The following is a 13,170-nucleotide window of genomic DNA, read 5'->3' as shown; positions in this document are numbered from 1 at the left end:
TCCAGAACACATTTTGCAGTCAGGTGTTTACTGAGCCAGAGGTAATGTCTTCATAGCTAATAATTTGCAGGGAATGTTTTTCATGAACGTTTGTTGTTGCCTTCTAAGCCCATGTCTTAGAGTTGCACAGCTCCGCTATGTATTGCCATTATCCAAACTGTATGGTCCCAATGCAGCTGAAAACTTGTGATTAGATTAGAAATTTGTGATGAGATTAAATTTCGAAAGTTGACTTTTAGATGCTTTAGGTAACTTTGGAGAATGGTCTTGGAGGTCTTGGTGTTTGCATTTTAAAATACAGAAACAAAACAGTAAAGCCCTTTTCTGGAAGTTTAGCTGTAAGTTGTCCATTGTCTGCCCTTATCTCTGCAAACACGGGAATAAAGCTTTAAGAATTCTTTGACTTCCTAATCTTACGCTAGTCAGAGAATCAATATTGCTACACTTTTAATATAATGATCTGTGAAAATTAAAAAAAAATTAGTGCATTATTGCACTGTTTTTTGGAAAAACAGTGAAATTCTAGCTATGAAAGTTTTTCAGGCAAAGTTACCTATTTAAAATAATGTGATTTTGAATTTACAAATGCAAAAGACTTACAGAATTAAAAACTTCTCTGTGTTTATACATCAGGAGCCACCACTTTTTTGTCTTATTAGGTTAAATGCTGTACAGTACTATGTCCAAGGACAAAACCAAGAACGTTTAGCTGAATGTTACTACATGCTAGAAGACTACCAAGGACTGGAGAATTTGGCCAACTCACTTCCAGAGAATCATAAATTGCTTCCTGTAAGCAAAAAGTGCCTTTATTGTTCATTGTCTTATACCAAACTATTTATTTGAAATTTCCCATCTTGGGAGGGTTAAGAACAAGAGAATGAATGCAGTGTATGACCTACTCACTTAACTGCAGTGGTGTTACTGTGGTATTGATCTCCAGTATTACTGTTATTTTCACACTCCATCACTCTTCCTTTCCCTCATTGTCCCAGTTCCCCAGAAAGACCTGACTGACAATACTTTAAAAGGAGGGAAAGTAGATGGAATAGGGTGGGTAGGATAAATAGGTGCACAGGGTATAGGTCTGTATATGTAGCAGGAAATTACTACTAAACAATAGCTAATTTAAAACTATGCTGTGGTTGACTTAATCCAAAATGCCTGGAAAATGCAAATCATGCTCCTTTAATGCCTTTTCCAGTAAATCAAGACATAGCATTTTCTTTTAACCTCATTGTAATGGCTTTCTTGAATTCAGAAGCAGTGTGTGAGCCTAGCACACTGTTCTAAAGATTTACAGCAATGCCTAGTGCCTTCACAGGGTTCATGAAGCAAACAACCCATTCCCCATCCTCTTGGACTTAAATTAACCAAACAGGAGCACTGCTGTTGCTGCACAATGTACTAAAAATGCAGAACTGAATTTAATACAGTGCTGATGCTTTTTGCAGGATATAGCTTATATGTTTGTGAGAGTGGGGATGTGTGAACAAGCTGTGTCAGCCTTTCTGAAATGTAATCGACCAAAGGATGCCGTGGATACCTGTGTGCATCTCAACCAGGTAAAATAGCAGGAGATAATCTGTAATAATACCAGGTTAACAGTGAGATTTCTATCCTAATACCCAGTGGAATACAAATCCATGTTAAGTGTCAGATGATTTGTCATAATTTCTGGAAAATTCATACTTTGGTGCTTAAACCATTTCTCTGAGATTAAGATTAAACCACTGCAGGGGCTACATGCAGAGCTACATGCAGGGTATGTGGGCAGCATGCTCAGCATAGACATTTGCAGCCTCTGTGGAGCTAGGCTGTGCTGCCTCCTGATGGAATGGGCCAAGACTGGAGAAGAGATAGGTGTCCATTCTGGGTATTTTCCACATCCCCCTCCTTCTTTGTATAGATGCAAATGGATTTGTGACTGCATGAGGATGTAGCTGGAAAAAGCAGAGCTGGAAACTGATCTGCATGTTCATAACTAGAGTTGTTTCCTGGTATGACTTAACCTGTGCAAATGTCTGTGTCAATACAAATAGGGGAGAAACTGATGATGGCTATGAGGAACTCAATGGATAGGAATGGCAGGACTGCCTAAGGCTTTTTGTGAACAATTTTAGTTTATGGATCTGAAGAGCTATAAGGTGTGAGATTCAGTTGAGATCTCAGTCCTACCAAACTTTTCACCTGGGGCAAACACAGTAGCCAAACCAGTGAAGATCAGGCAAATTCACAGACAAAATGAGTTGTATAGAAGGATAAGTAAAGTGTTACTGTGTGCTTTAAGCTTCTGGGCTGAGGTCCTCTTTCAGACATGGTTTAGACTTTTCTGGGTCGAAATCCCCATGTCAAGCTACGAGCTACAATGAAAGGATTTTGCATAGCTTCATAAAAGTAGAAGCAACTGTTTTATATGTGGTTTTGGACAGAGGTCTATCAGCGATGAAGGAAGACGGGGAAGATTTTGAGAAGGTCAAAGAATCCGATTTTATTGTAGACTACAAATGTTTATATACTGTTTTAGGAAAGCTAGTAATGTTTTACTACAATGATTGGGTTAAAGATCACATAAACAAACTTATAGATTTTAAACATCTCTAGCTTGCAGAAGTCTGATGTAATTTTCTTTTTTCCGGTAACACCGTCTGATTTGATCTTGCAATCTTGATTTAATTCTCAAAGTCCTGTTTGCTCTTGCCAAAGCATCCTGTTATCAAATCTCTTATGCTAATAAGGTCCATAGTAATCTCTGTTTTGGGTACCCCAACATTGATCCAGCATTTTTTTCAGTACTGCAGCATCACATGATTGGCAATGATGTAAGCATTTGTATTCTCTTGCTTTTTATATTAATTTATAGTAGTCTGGCTCAAAATGGTGATGAAATATTGCACACAGATGCTGCAGTCTGTTCATGGATAACTGGTTTGTTCTGAGAGTATATTTGAAAAAATGAGATTAATAATTGTCTCCTTTAATTTCTAGTGGAATAAAGCTGTGGAGCTGGCCAAAAATCACAATATGAAAGAGATCGGATCCTTGTTAGCCAGATATGCAAGTCATTTACTGGAAAAGAACAAAATCCTTGATGCTATAGAACTCTATCGTAAAGCCAATTATTTCTTTGAAGCTGCTAAGCTCATGTTCAAGGTATGGCAGGTTTTATTTTTATGTTGAATGACTGGGTTTTTGGACTAGCTCTTACTATGTCTGTGCTACTTCTATTCCCTTGGGGTTATTTTAGTTTTAACAATGTCTAGGCAATAAGCAGATGTCATCATACAGGATACTGCAAAGATGAACCCAACTCCCAGAGTTTAGATATCTCTATGTGTAATAGTTACCCTCGGTGTCCTCTATAGCTAGAGGAGACTTTGGGGACAAAAGCCATCAATTTATTTATTTTGAGACTTTCACTTCAGTAGGAGATGAACTGCACCTCAGGAAAAGTCCTGATGCCCTGCATTGCCTGGTAAAAGAGTATAGTAGACTGGCCTGGGGTGCAATGTCCACATTATTTTAGATGTCATGGGAGTTATTTTTATCTCCTTTAAAAAAAACCCAAACCAGCAATGTAAATAACTGGAAGTTAAATTTTGGTATTTCTTCAATTAATTCCTTCAATTAGAAATGGCTGTGGTGTGCTTTTAAGATAAAGATGTTGCTTAGATTTGGTTTGGCTGCAGAAATTTCTCTACATAGCTTAAAGTCTTGTAGGACTGATATGTAATTTTTACAGCAAATATTTATAGCAGTATATATATATAATATATGTTACTTCAAAAGTCATTCTTCTTTTCTGGGAAAACCATAAGACCTTATTGAAAGTTATGTATGTGTTTAAAAATTGCTATTTTTTTAGTTTATTTTTATACTAGATCACTACCCTTATACATGGTTACACTGATTTATCCTTCCTGAGAATCTGGCTTTATATAAATGTTAGCAAAATAAATATAAAATAATGTGCATACTTCACTTTGACATTTTCATTTATAGTTCTGTTTGCAGTCTAAATTATTACATTTAAAGGGAGAATCATTTTTTAGCATGATTTCCTAGGTTTGTACAAGCATGCAATTATCCAAGAGAATTAAATCCCTTTGTTTTTTTTAAGATTGCAGATGAAGAGTCAAAGAAAAGGACGAAGCCTTTGCGAGTTAAAAAGCTTTATGTGCTATCAGCCTTACTTATGGAACAGTGTCATGAACAAATGCAAAATGCACAAAGGGGAAAAGTTAAAGAGAAGAGTTCAGAGGTAATGTCTTTTTTTTTCCCCCTTTCTGAATTCTGGTATCTGCTAGCTAGTCAGAATAAAGCAAGCCATCTTCATGGGAGCCTATAATGTTTTTTTAATAACCTTTTTCCCTGCTAAGAACAAAGCTTTCCTTCAAGCAAGTCCCCCATGAAAACATATTGTTTTAGGTATTATTTTAAAACGTTTCAATCGTATGTTTTAGTAGATAATTTGCTTCCTAAGTTTAACATGGTTTTCTTAATATTTTCACTATAACAATGAAAACCATACTAAGAAACTTCCTGCAAGACTCTTGTGTCATTTAGGAGTAAGAATTGATCCCAAAGGGTGATCTGTGATTAGATTAAGCTATGTTGCCTGTAATTCAGCAGGGAGATGGCTCCAGATACAGGGGAAGCAAATGGAAGAATTTTTTTTTTCTCTGCCTACATGTTCATCTTCATATCCACAAATGAAATAGTTTAAACAAATTTTTAAGACCTCTGGTGTTGAAATGCAGTATTAATCCAAACTGTGAACCAGTCTGCAGATGTGCACAAAATGTATTTGTATACACACGTATATGATATTTATCTTTGAAAATCTGCACCAGATGTTGTGCCTGTGCTCTGCACAGAACGCCTGACAATGCTCACTGTAGGTCCATTTGTATTTTGCCTACTTAGCACGGACAGTGGTGTAATCACCAAGTATAGAAAAGCTCTTTTCATATATCCCCATTTCCTGCTGTATCTGTTTCATGTAAAAATTACTTGTGATACTGGTTTGTTTTCAGAGTGCTTCAGCTTTGGCTGGTTTGCTGGAAGAAGATGTTCTTTCTTCAACGAATCGCTTTGCAGACAATGCCTGGCGAGGAGCTGAGGCTTACCACTTCTTCATACTTGCACAAAAACAGCTCTATAAAGGTTCTGTAGATGCAGCACTTAAAACAGGTAAAAATTAATTTTCAACCCTGTAAAGACAGCACATATCTTCATTTATAGCTACCACATTTTTCAGTTCTTAATAAATCCGTGGAATTTAAAACAAAACCATATGATGAATTGAATATGGCTGCAGTCACAATACCTAAAAGGACTCCACTGAAGAAAATGCAAATCTTTCCAAATATTACCTGGTAAATTGGTTAATCTCTGTAGATGTTCTGCTGACTGTTTTGTTTCTCTCCCTAAATTATAAGGCATTCCTGAATTTACATCAGACCTCCTTGTAGAGCTTCACAAAAAATCTGTGGGAATTAAGAAAAACAAATAGCACCTTGTACTCTGTCCGAAGATTTCAAATCCTTCTAATATTTTTAGAACCAACCAACCAAAATAAAGTGTTTCAAGAAGACACCAATTTCCAAGTGAAATCTGCTAGTTTGTTTTTTAGAGCAATGCTTCAGTAATGTCAATAAAGAGACTGTGGTTCATTTTGTCCTATTTTTAGAATTAATACTCTCGTCTAGTAGTAACTATTTCATACAGATGCTTGCACTTCTAAGAAGATGTGTAATAATTTCCTTGGATTTCTTTTTTTCATTTTTTGTAGCTCTTCATTTGCGAGATTATGAAGACATAATCCCTGCAGTTGAAATCTATTCCCTTTTGGCACTCTGTGCGTGTGCAAACAGAGCATTTGATACTTGTTCAAAAGCCTTTGTTAAATTAGAATCCTTGGAAACTCTTCAGCCAGAGCAGAGGCAACAATATGAAGAGCTTGCTCTAGAGATATTCACAAGATATAGACCAAAGTATAACAAAACATCTGATCTGGATGATGTTCTTGAGAGGTGGGTTTATTTTTATATGATACTATAATAATACTGTCACTTTTTTCTGCTGTTCACTGTGTTTTCGGTTTTAGCAGTTTTGTGTGTGACCAAATTAATTAAGTGGTTTGCTGCTTAAACCAGATATTGGTCAAGAATGAGGCAGGAGTTAGCCAGTTTGGAGGAAGGTAATACAGCACTGTGTTGTTTGGCAAAAAATAGACACTGACTGCATTTGAGGATCTGGGCATAAAGATGTAACTTCATCTCAATTTGAAATGCAAGTAGACAAAGCACAGGAGTTTTAGTTTGAGACTGTGTCATGTGACATTAAAGAATGTTACTCTTTGCATCTCCATGGTGGAGTGCTGAAAGTATCAACAAGGGACTGTTAAAACATTATTAACAAACAGGTCTCCTGTGTTTTGTGAATTACCTAAATCTACTTGGTGTGAAAAGAGCAATATGTGAAGTTAATGTGAAGGTCACATTTAAGGGGTAAGTCCTTGGAGTCGCTGTACCCACAACAGTGTGTTTGATGTTTCCTGCTGAGAGCATGGAACTTGTAAATATGGAAATCAATTTTCTTTTAGCAAACAGGATTTTAACCTGTCTTGATTGATCCTACTGTGCAGCTGTACAGAATCTCAGTAGCAGCTGTGATTCTGTTGACCCTTCAGATGTCAGAGGACAGAGTATAATAGCAGTGCAGGTGTCTAATCAGGCCTTACTTTTATATGGCCTTCACTGCTTCTTTTCACCCCATCTTTTGGATCTGCTGGTCCTGATTTGTGACTGTATGGTTCTGGGGGTGGGCATTCTCTGGTGTGAAGATTTATATACTTGGTTACATGAACAGTGAAGTGTTACATGAGCTAATAACTTCTAATCAACAACTGGCCCACCGCATTTTTATTCTTTCAGCTTTACTCTTTTCTTTTTTTTTGTAGTGGAGATGGTAAACTTCCTGTATGTGTTGCAACAGGAGCCCCTATCCTGGAGTATCAGTTCTGGATGTGCAGTGTGTGTAAGCATTGCATGAAAGCCAAAGAAGCAGGCCATTATAATGCCTGTCCTCTGTGCCACAGCACAGTAAGCTGAGGATAAAGACTCTGTATCTGCATTTATGACTGCTAAGAACAGCCTCTAAAATGTTACTATCTTTTGAAATACAACTCAGGTACTGTATTGTAGCAGTTAGTGCTGCTATTAGAGAAAGATTAAAAAAAAAGCAAAACCAAAACAGAAAACCCATAAGAGAAACCTTTGCTGCTTCCATTTAGCTGAAGAAATTACCATGTAAATAGATTCAATTTTTTTCTACACTTTTTAAAAAAGATTTAAGGTAAAAGCATTCTTTTTGAATTGTAGATTGAGCCTAGTTTCAAAACCATGTGAGTTGAATGTAGGCTCACATTAATATGTTCTACTCTGAGCAGGCTCAATTTTTTTGTCTAATTCCATAGGAAATTACTGGGTTTTCTCAGAATTCACAATTTTTTGAGGGAAGTGATTCCTGAGTTGAAATAACGTCACAATAATTTTGATAATATTACCATATATGTTTTTGTACTACTGTTTAGAGTTACTAGAGTGATGATACCAGTATAAGCATACATTAGTGCTGGTTTCTTTTACTTAAGTGTATTTAAACCCACCATAAAATAAAGGGCTTGAAAACATGCAGTAGTCAGTGTGTCACTTGGGTTCCTGAGCTTGGGTGATGTCATCTTCAACAGCTTAAGGAAACCGCCATGAACTTGCAACCTGGAACCTGGCACTTTCCATGTAGCTTGGGACAGCAGCCTGCATCTGTTGAACAGACTTCAGGAGCTGAATTGTCACCCTTGTTACATACTAAGGTCCAAGGAAAAATGTTTCGGAGTCCCACCTTACTGCTGGTTTGTGCTCTGGCAGTGCTGCAGGGCCTTGAGCATGGAGTGACCTGTGCCCAGGGCCAGCACCTGGCTGCCTGACAAGAGCTGTGACATTCACATTGTGCCTTGGCACGTTTGAGAGGAGAGCAGAGGAGCTCTTCTGTCTCTCACCTAAGCTTAGGCCAGGTAGGGATAAGCCCCATCTCCATAGAATCACAGAGCAGTAGAACAGCCTGGGTTGGAAGGGACCTTAAAGACCATCTTGCTTTAAACCTGCTGACAAGGGCTGTGACACCTTCCACTAGGCCAGGTAACACAAAGTGCATCCAACCTGTTCTTGAGTATTTCCACGGATGGGGCATCTACAGCTTCTCTGGGCAACCTGTTCCAGCATCTCACCACCCTCACAGTAAAGAATTCCTTCCTTATGTTTAACCTAAACCTTCTCTCCTTCATCTTAAAGCCATTCTCCCTTCTCCTATTGCTTTATACCCTTGTAAACTGACCCTTTCCAGCTCTCTTAGAGCCCCGTTAGGTACTGGGAGGTGCTCTGAGGTTCCCACCAAGCCCTCTCCAGGCCGGACACCCCCATCTCTCCCAGCCTGTCTCCCCAGGAGAGGTGCTCCAGCTCTCTGATCGTCTTGCTCTCCTCCTCTGGCCTCGCTCCAGCGGCTCCACATCGTGCCTGCGCTGCGGCCCCGAGCTGGACGCTGACCTGCGGGTGGGGGCTCGGGAGAGCGGAGCAGAGGGCTCCGTGGCCCGGTGGTGTTACTGACACTATTGCTGTATTGCTGTGCTCTGTGGACAGCTCTCCCCGGCCCAGCACTTTGTAAACGGGTAAAAAAGAGTCAATTTACAGGGGCATAAAGGGATAGGAGAAGGGAGAATGGCTTTAAGATGAAGGTGAGGTTTAGGTTAAACACCGTCTCTCCGTGGCCCTGCTATTGTTAGTGACACTATTGCCGTGTTTCTGTGCTCTGTGGGCAGCTCCTTCCGGCCCAGCACATTCTCTACGCAGCCCGCTGTTGTCATTGTGACTACTGCCGTATTGCTGCGCTCTGTGGGCAGCTCCTGCTCTGTGAGCAGCTCTCCCCGGCCCAGCACCATCTCTCCGTGGCCCGGTGGTGTTACAGACACCACTGCGGTATTTCTGTGCTCGGCGGGCAGCTCTCCCCGGCCCAGCGCCGTCTCTGACGTGTCGCGCGCGCCGGCGTGCCCGTGACGTCACCGCGATGGCGGGGGAGGCGGCGGCGCTGCTGGCGGCGGCGCGGGCGGAGCTGCGGGCGCGGCGGCTCTCGGCGGCCGAGGAGCTCTTCAGCCGCTTCATCGCCCGCAGCCCCGCGGGGTAACGCCGGGGCCGGGAGCGGGGCGGGCGCGCCGGGCCGGGCCCCGCTAACGCCGCTCCCTCTGTCCCCGCAGTGCCAGCAGCGAACTCGCCACGGCGCTCAACGACCGCGGGCAGGTGCGGTACCTGCGAGTGGAGTTCGCCGCCGCCGTGCGGGACTTCACGGCCGCCATCGAGTGCCAGCCCGGCTTCGAGGTGCCCTACTACAACCGCGGGCTGGTGCGCTACCGGCTGGGTACGAGCCGGGTACGGCAGGGCCGGGCAGCACGGGCGGGACGAGGGCGGGCATCGCTGCAGGGCCGGCGCCACACGCGGTGACAACAGTGACAGCAGTGACAGCGCCTGCCTGCCCCCCGTGTGCGCTTACACCCCTCTTGCAGGCTGTGCTGCTGTCATTCGAAACGGTGCTGCTTCGTGAAGAATGGGAGGAAAGGTGTAGTTGACTTGTGGAGAAATTTGCGCTGGAGTGAAACAAGCCAGTTCCAAATACTGCCATTAAACCTGAGCTAAAGCATCTCCCAAGCACCTGTAGCACAGCCTTCTCCACTTCCAGTGGGCTGCTGGCCATCTCTGGGGAGTTTCCTGCCCCGTTTTTGGTGATGCCATCCCAAAATTACGGCCCTGTGCCTTCTGTTAGAGCTTGGCCATAGCAGAGGTCAAGGCACTGGAGAACGGAGTGGGCACCAGCTGGGGCATCAGCTGGAAGCTCTGCGCCTGTGTGCCAGCTTTAGGGCAGCCTCATTATTGGTGTGTGCCTTTTGTCTCCTCCTCTTGGGAACAAATTGGCTGAACTGAGCCTTAAGTGCATTTGAGTCCATTCCTGATGTGAAACTCTTTGACTCCCAGTTGGGCCTGTGGAGAATCCAAACACCTCGGGTCCAGGAAGCAGCTGCTGCTTTGTGGGTGAAAGTGTTGGAGGTGTTCTTGAGTTGTCAGAGGTTTGTGAGCGTGAGCAGTTACGGAAAGATAATTTTACTTTTCTTTTTTTTTTTTCTTTTTTGGGACAGGAGACTTTGATGAGGCCATGAAAGATTTCAGGAAAGTATTAGAGTTAAATCCCCAATTTGAAGATGCTGCATTGAGTCTAAAACAGGCTATGCTTGATAAAGAAGAAAAAGAGAAGCGGGGTTATTGAAAATTCAGGTTTTGATGTGATGTGAAAATATTCCGCTAAACATGTGATTTTTGTCATGGATGGGTGAAGCACAGGATCATTTACAGCTCTTATGTCCTGCTGAAGAACTTCATTCTTAGGTAAATAAGTTAAAAATTGATTATGATTGCAAAATAACCTGGATTTGGGATTTTTATTCTTGAGGGAAGGTGTAATGTTGATCTCTGTGAGACACGTGTACAGATTTTGTACAGAAATGCTTTGTAATTTTATTATAAATGTACTGGCCAGATTAATTGGAAATAAAAATGAACATGTACTTTTTATCTCATGATTGTCTGCAGAGTTTACCATAGAAAATATTCACAGGAGGAATTGTGGCTTTCTCTTCCTTATTAAAGAGATCAATTCCCTGAAAAATGCAGTGTGAAATCCATCTGATGGAGCTGGCTGTGAACGCCCAGGCGGCTTCATTTCTCACAGGGTAGGAGGGACCATTACTGAGATCTGTAAATCATCAGCAAGGAACACACTTGCAAGTTCATAGCAACACAATTTCTAATAAAAGAAATACTCTCTGATTGCTGACATGAGCATTAGGATTTTTTAAAATTACGCCAGTGACATTTCTGCTTCTTATGGCAAGTTCCTCCATGCATGAGCCGGGAGCTTGCAGAAGCACAGAGCTCACTGAGCATGGTGGGACCACTGGGGCGAGTGGTGAGAGCAGACTGGAGCCTCTGGACATCATTCCCAGCTGCCTCACCAAGATCACTTGCTGTGTGGGGATGAAACTGCAGCAGCCACAATGAGCAAATTTGAAACAGGGCTGAGACAATGCTGCATTTACCTCTCCTGCTCTTGACATTTGACTGCAGCCATTTGAAGTTACAGAAATAAGATATGTAGTACCAGGATGTGACCATTCACAGTTTGAGAAATAGGCAATGCCCATTTTTCTCAGAAATCTTAATTTTGGACTTGATATATTAAGCACATGCTTTGCTACCATTTGTCTGGGTGTTCTGTCCCTAAAACAACACAGATAATTCAATGACTTGATACACTTCATGCCACCTCAGTCTTAAAAAATCCTACCAACTCCTGACTGACGGTGAGAAGGTGAGCTAGAACTAGACATGTTCCTGAGTGACTTGACAAGACAATTAAAAAAGCAGTAATGAACAATTGGATGTGACTTAGGAAGTTTTACTGTGAGAAGAGAGATCACAGATGTGATTTTGCACAGAACACTTAAAATGACAGGATCAAAATACTAACAGTGAACAAGCATTTTAGAAAACAAAGATGCTAGAGATAATATTCCAGCTTGTGTTGTTTTGTGAACGTTGCTTAATTACTTCTCATGCAATTGCTGGCACAGAAATACTGCACAGGGCTGGGGAGCAATTGCCAATTCTCCACAGTATTTCCTTGTTTCTCCTGTGAAAGGATGAACTGTCATCATGCATTTCAGCTTAATCTGGAATTCTTTCAAGGTAATTTTGGCCAGTAGGGTTTTCACATTTTCCTCTTTCACATGCACACAAGTCACTTAGCTCTCTGGCTTTCAGGTTTTCAGCCTGAAATTATTAAATAGCCCTGCTGGTTTCAGCTGGGGTAGAGTTAGTTTTCTTCACAGTGGCTGGAATGGGGCTGTATTTTGGATTTGTGCTGAACACAGGGCTGATAATATGGAAATGTTTTTGTTATTGCTGAGCAGGGCTCACACAGAGCTGAGGCCTTTTCTGATGTTTGTACTGCCATGGTGGGGAGGAAGCTGGGGATGCATGGGAGGAGACACAGCCAGGACAGGTGATCAGGGCATAATGTTCAGTATATAAAATGTATAAAAAACCCCCAAAACTTGAAGAGGAGGATGTACTTAGTAACTCCCCTTGTCCTGCAAAGTTTCCTGTTATAAAAGTTTAAGAATTAAAAGCCTAATGGAGAGTAATAAAATTCTTTTGTGTAATGTTTTGTGAAATTCAGGCAACCTCTCAGCCTGTAAAAGGAGTAGGGTTGTGTGCTTTGGGTGCTTTGCAATGTGAGGTGCTGCAGCTTTATACCTTCACTGGGCTTTAGGGTTTGTCTCTGCATGAGAATTCCACACCTCTGTGGAGCTCCTGGGTCAGTCCTGCCCGTTCCACTGCCCTTGTCAAGTCATGGGGTTGCCCCAGTAAGTCACACAGATGGTTGCTGCTAATGCACTGTGACTCTCTTTACTCTGGCCAGAAATATTTCAGACGTGAACAATTCTCAGCTGCTTTCCCAAGGTTTCCTACCTATAAACCTGCTCTCCCAAACCCTTGACTTTCCTTCCGCAGCCATCACTGGCAGCCCCTCTGCTTGGCTTATTCCCTGTAGGCAGGGTTAATTTGGCAATGAGTAACTGTTCTCACCTGATGATTTACCTCTAAACTTAGGAAAAACCCTGTGAATTCCATAGCGCGTTAAAGAATCTCAAAGAGTAACATCACTGCCTTACAGAGCAAGGCAAAGAGTAACATTATTATCCCGTGCTTTTCCTAGGACTCCATTTGTCCTACTGAAACATGGGAGGAGGAGTTGTCACACAACTCTCAGTGCTGCAAGGCCTTTGCCTTGCTTTTGCAGAAAGGTGGGCAAAGCTGACAGAATGCCAAGGTTAGCAGGGCACTGAGCAGTGTGACAAGGGTTTCATGCATATTTAGTGTGAGTGCAGCATGGGGAACAGAGAGACCCTTTCCAATTGGAAAGCCGTGGCATGTTGAGGCCAAAGGGTTTGGTTGTCAGGTTGCCAGAATAAGTCCCTCTTCCAGATGCCTTCTGAGTGAGCAA

The 13,170-nt window shown here is 42.0% G+C and overlaps 2 protein-coding genes across 3 annotated transcripts in view; both read left to right on the top strand.

Moving 5' to 3' along the window:
- WDR35 (WD repeat domain 35) overlaps window positions 1–7,678 on the top strand; it is a 42,973-nt gene extending 35,295 nt beyond the window's left edge. For both annotated transcript variants that reach the window (XM_064707764.1, XM_064707763.1), the window contains 7 exons: window positions 660–792; window positions 1,455–1,565; window positions 2,989–3,153; window positions 4,121–4,261; window positions 5,037–5,193; window positions 5,795–6,035; window positions 6,965–7,678. In XM_064707764.1, the coding sequence (XP_064563834.1) occupies window positions 660–792; window positions 1,455–1,565; window positions 2,989–3,153; window positions 4,121–4,261; window positions 5,037–5,193; window positions 5,795–6,035; window positions 6,965–7,115 (1,099 nt within the window). In that variant the 3' untranslated portion in view covers window positions 7,116–7,678. The remainder of the gene's footprint in view (window positions 1–659; window positions 793–1,454; window positions 1,566–2,988; window positions 3,154–4,120; window positions 4,262–5,036; window positions 5,194–5,794; window positions 6,036–6,964) is intronic.
- Window positions 7,679–9,119: 1,441 nt separating this feature from the next.
- On the top strand, window positions 9,120–10,681 carry TTC32 (tetratricopeptide repeat domain 32). The gene is made up of 3 exons (XM_064706863.1): window positions 9,120–9,236; window positions 9,311–9,471; window positions 10,244–10,681. The coding sequence occupies exons 1-3, from the start codon at window positions 9,124–9,126 to the stop codon at window positions 10,369–10,371; spliced, it is 402 nt and encodes a 133-aa protein (XP_064562933.1). The 5' UTR covers window positions 9,120–9,123; the 3' UTR covers window positions 10,372–10,681.
- The last annotated feature ends 2,489 nt before the right edge of the window (window positions 10,682–13,170 follow it).

This window comes from Zonotrichia leucophrys, chromosome 3, assembly GCF_028769735.1.
Source record: "Zonotrichia leucophrys gambelii isolate GWCS_2022_RI chromosome 3, RI_Zleu_2.0, whole genome shotgun sequence".
Taxonomy (NCBI): Eukaryota; Metazoa; Chordata; class Aves; order Passeriformes; family Passerellidae; genus Zonotrichia; species Zonotrichia leucophrys.
Note: the sequence above shows the minus strand (reverse complement) of the source record. Positions and strands in the feature narration are given on the sequence as shown.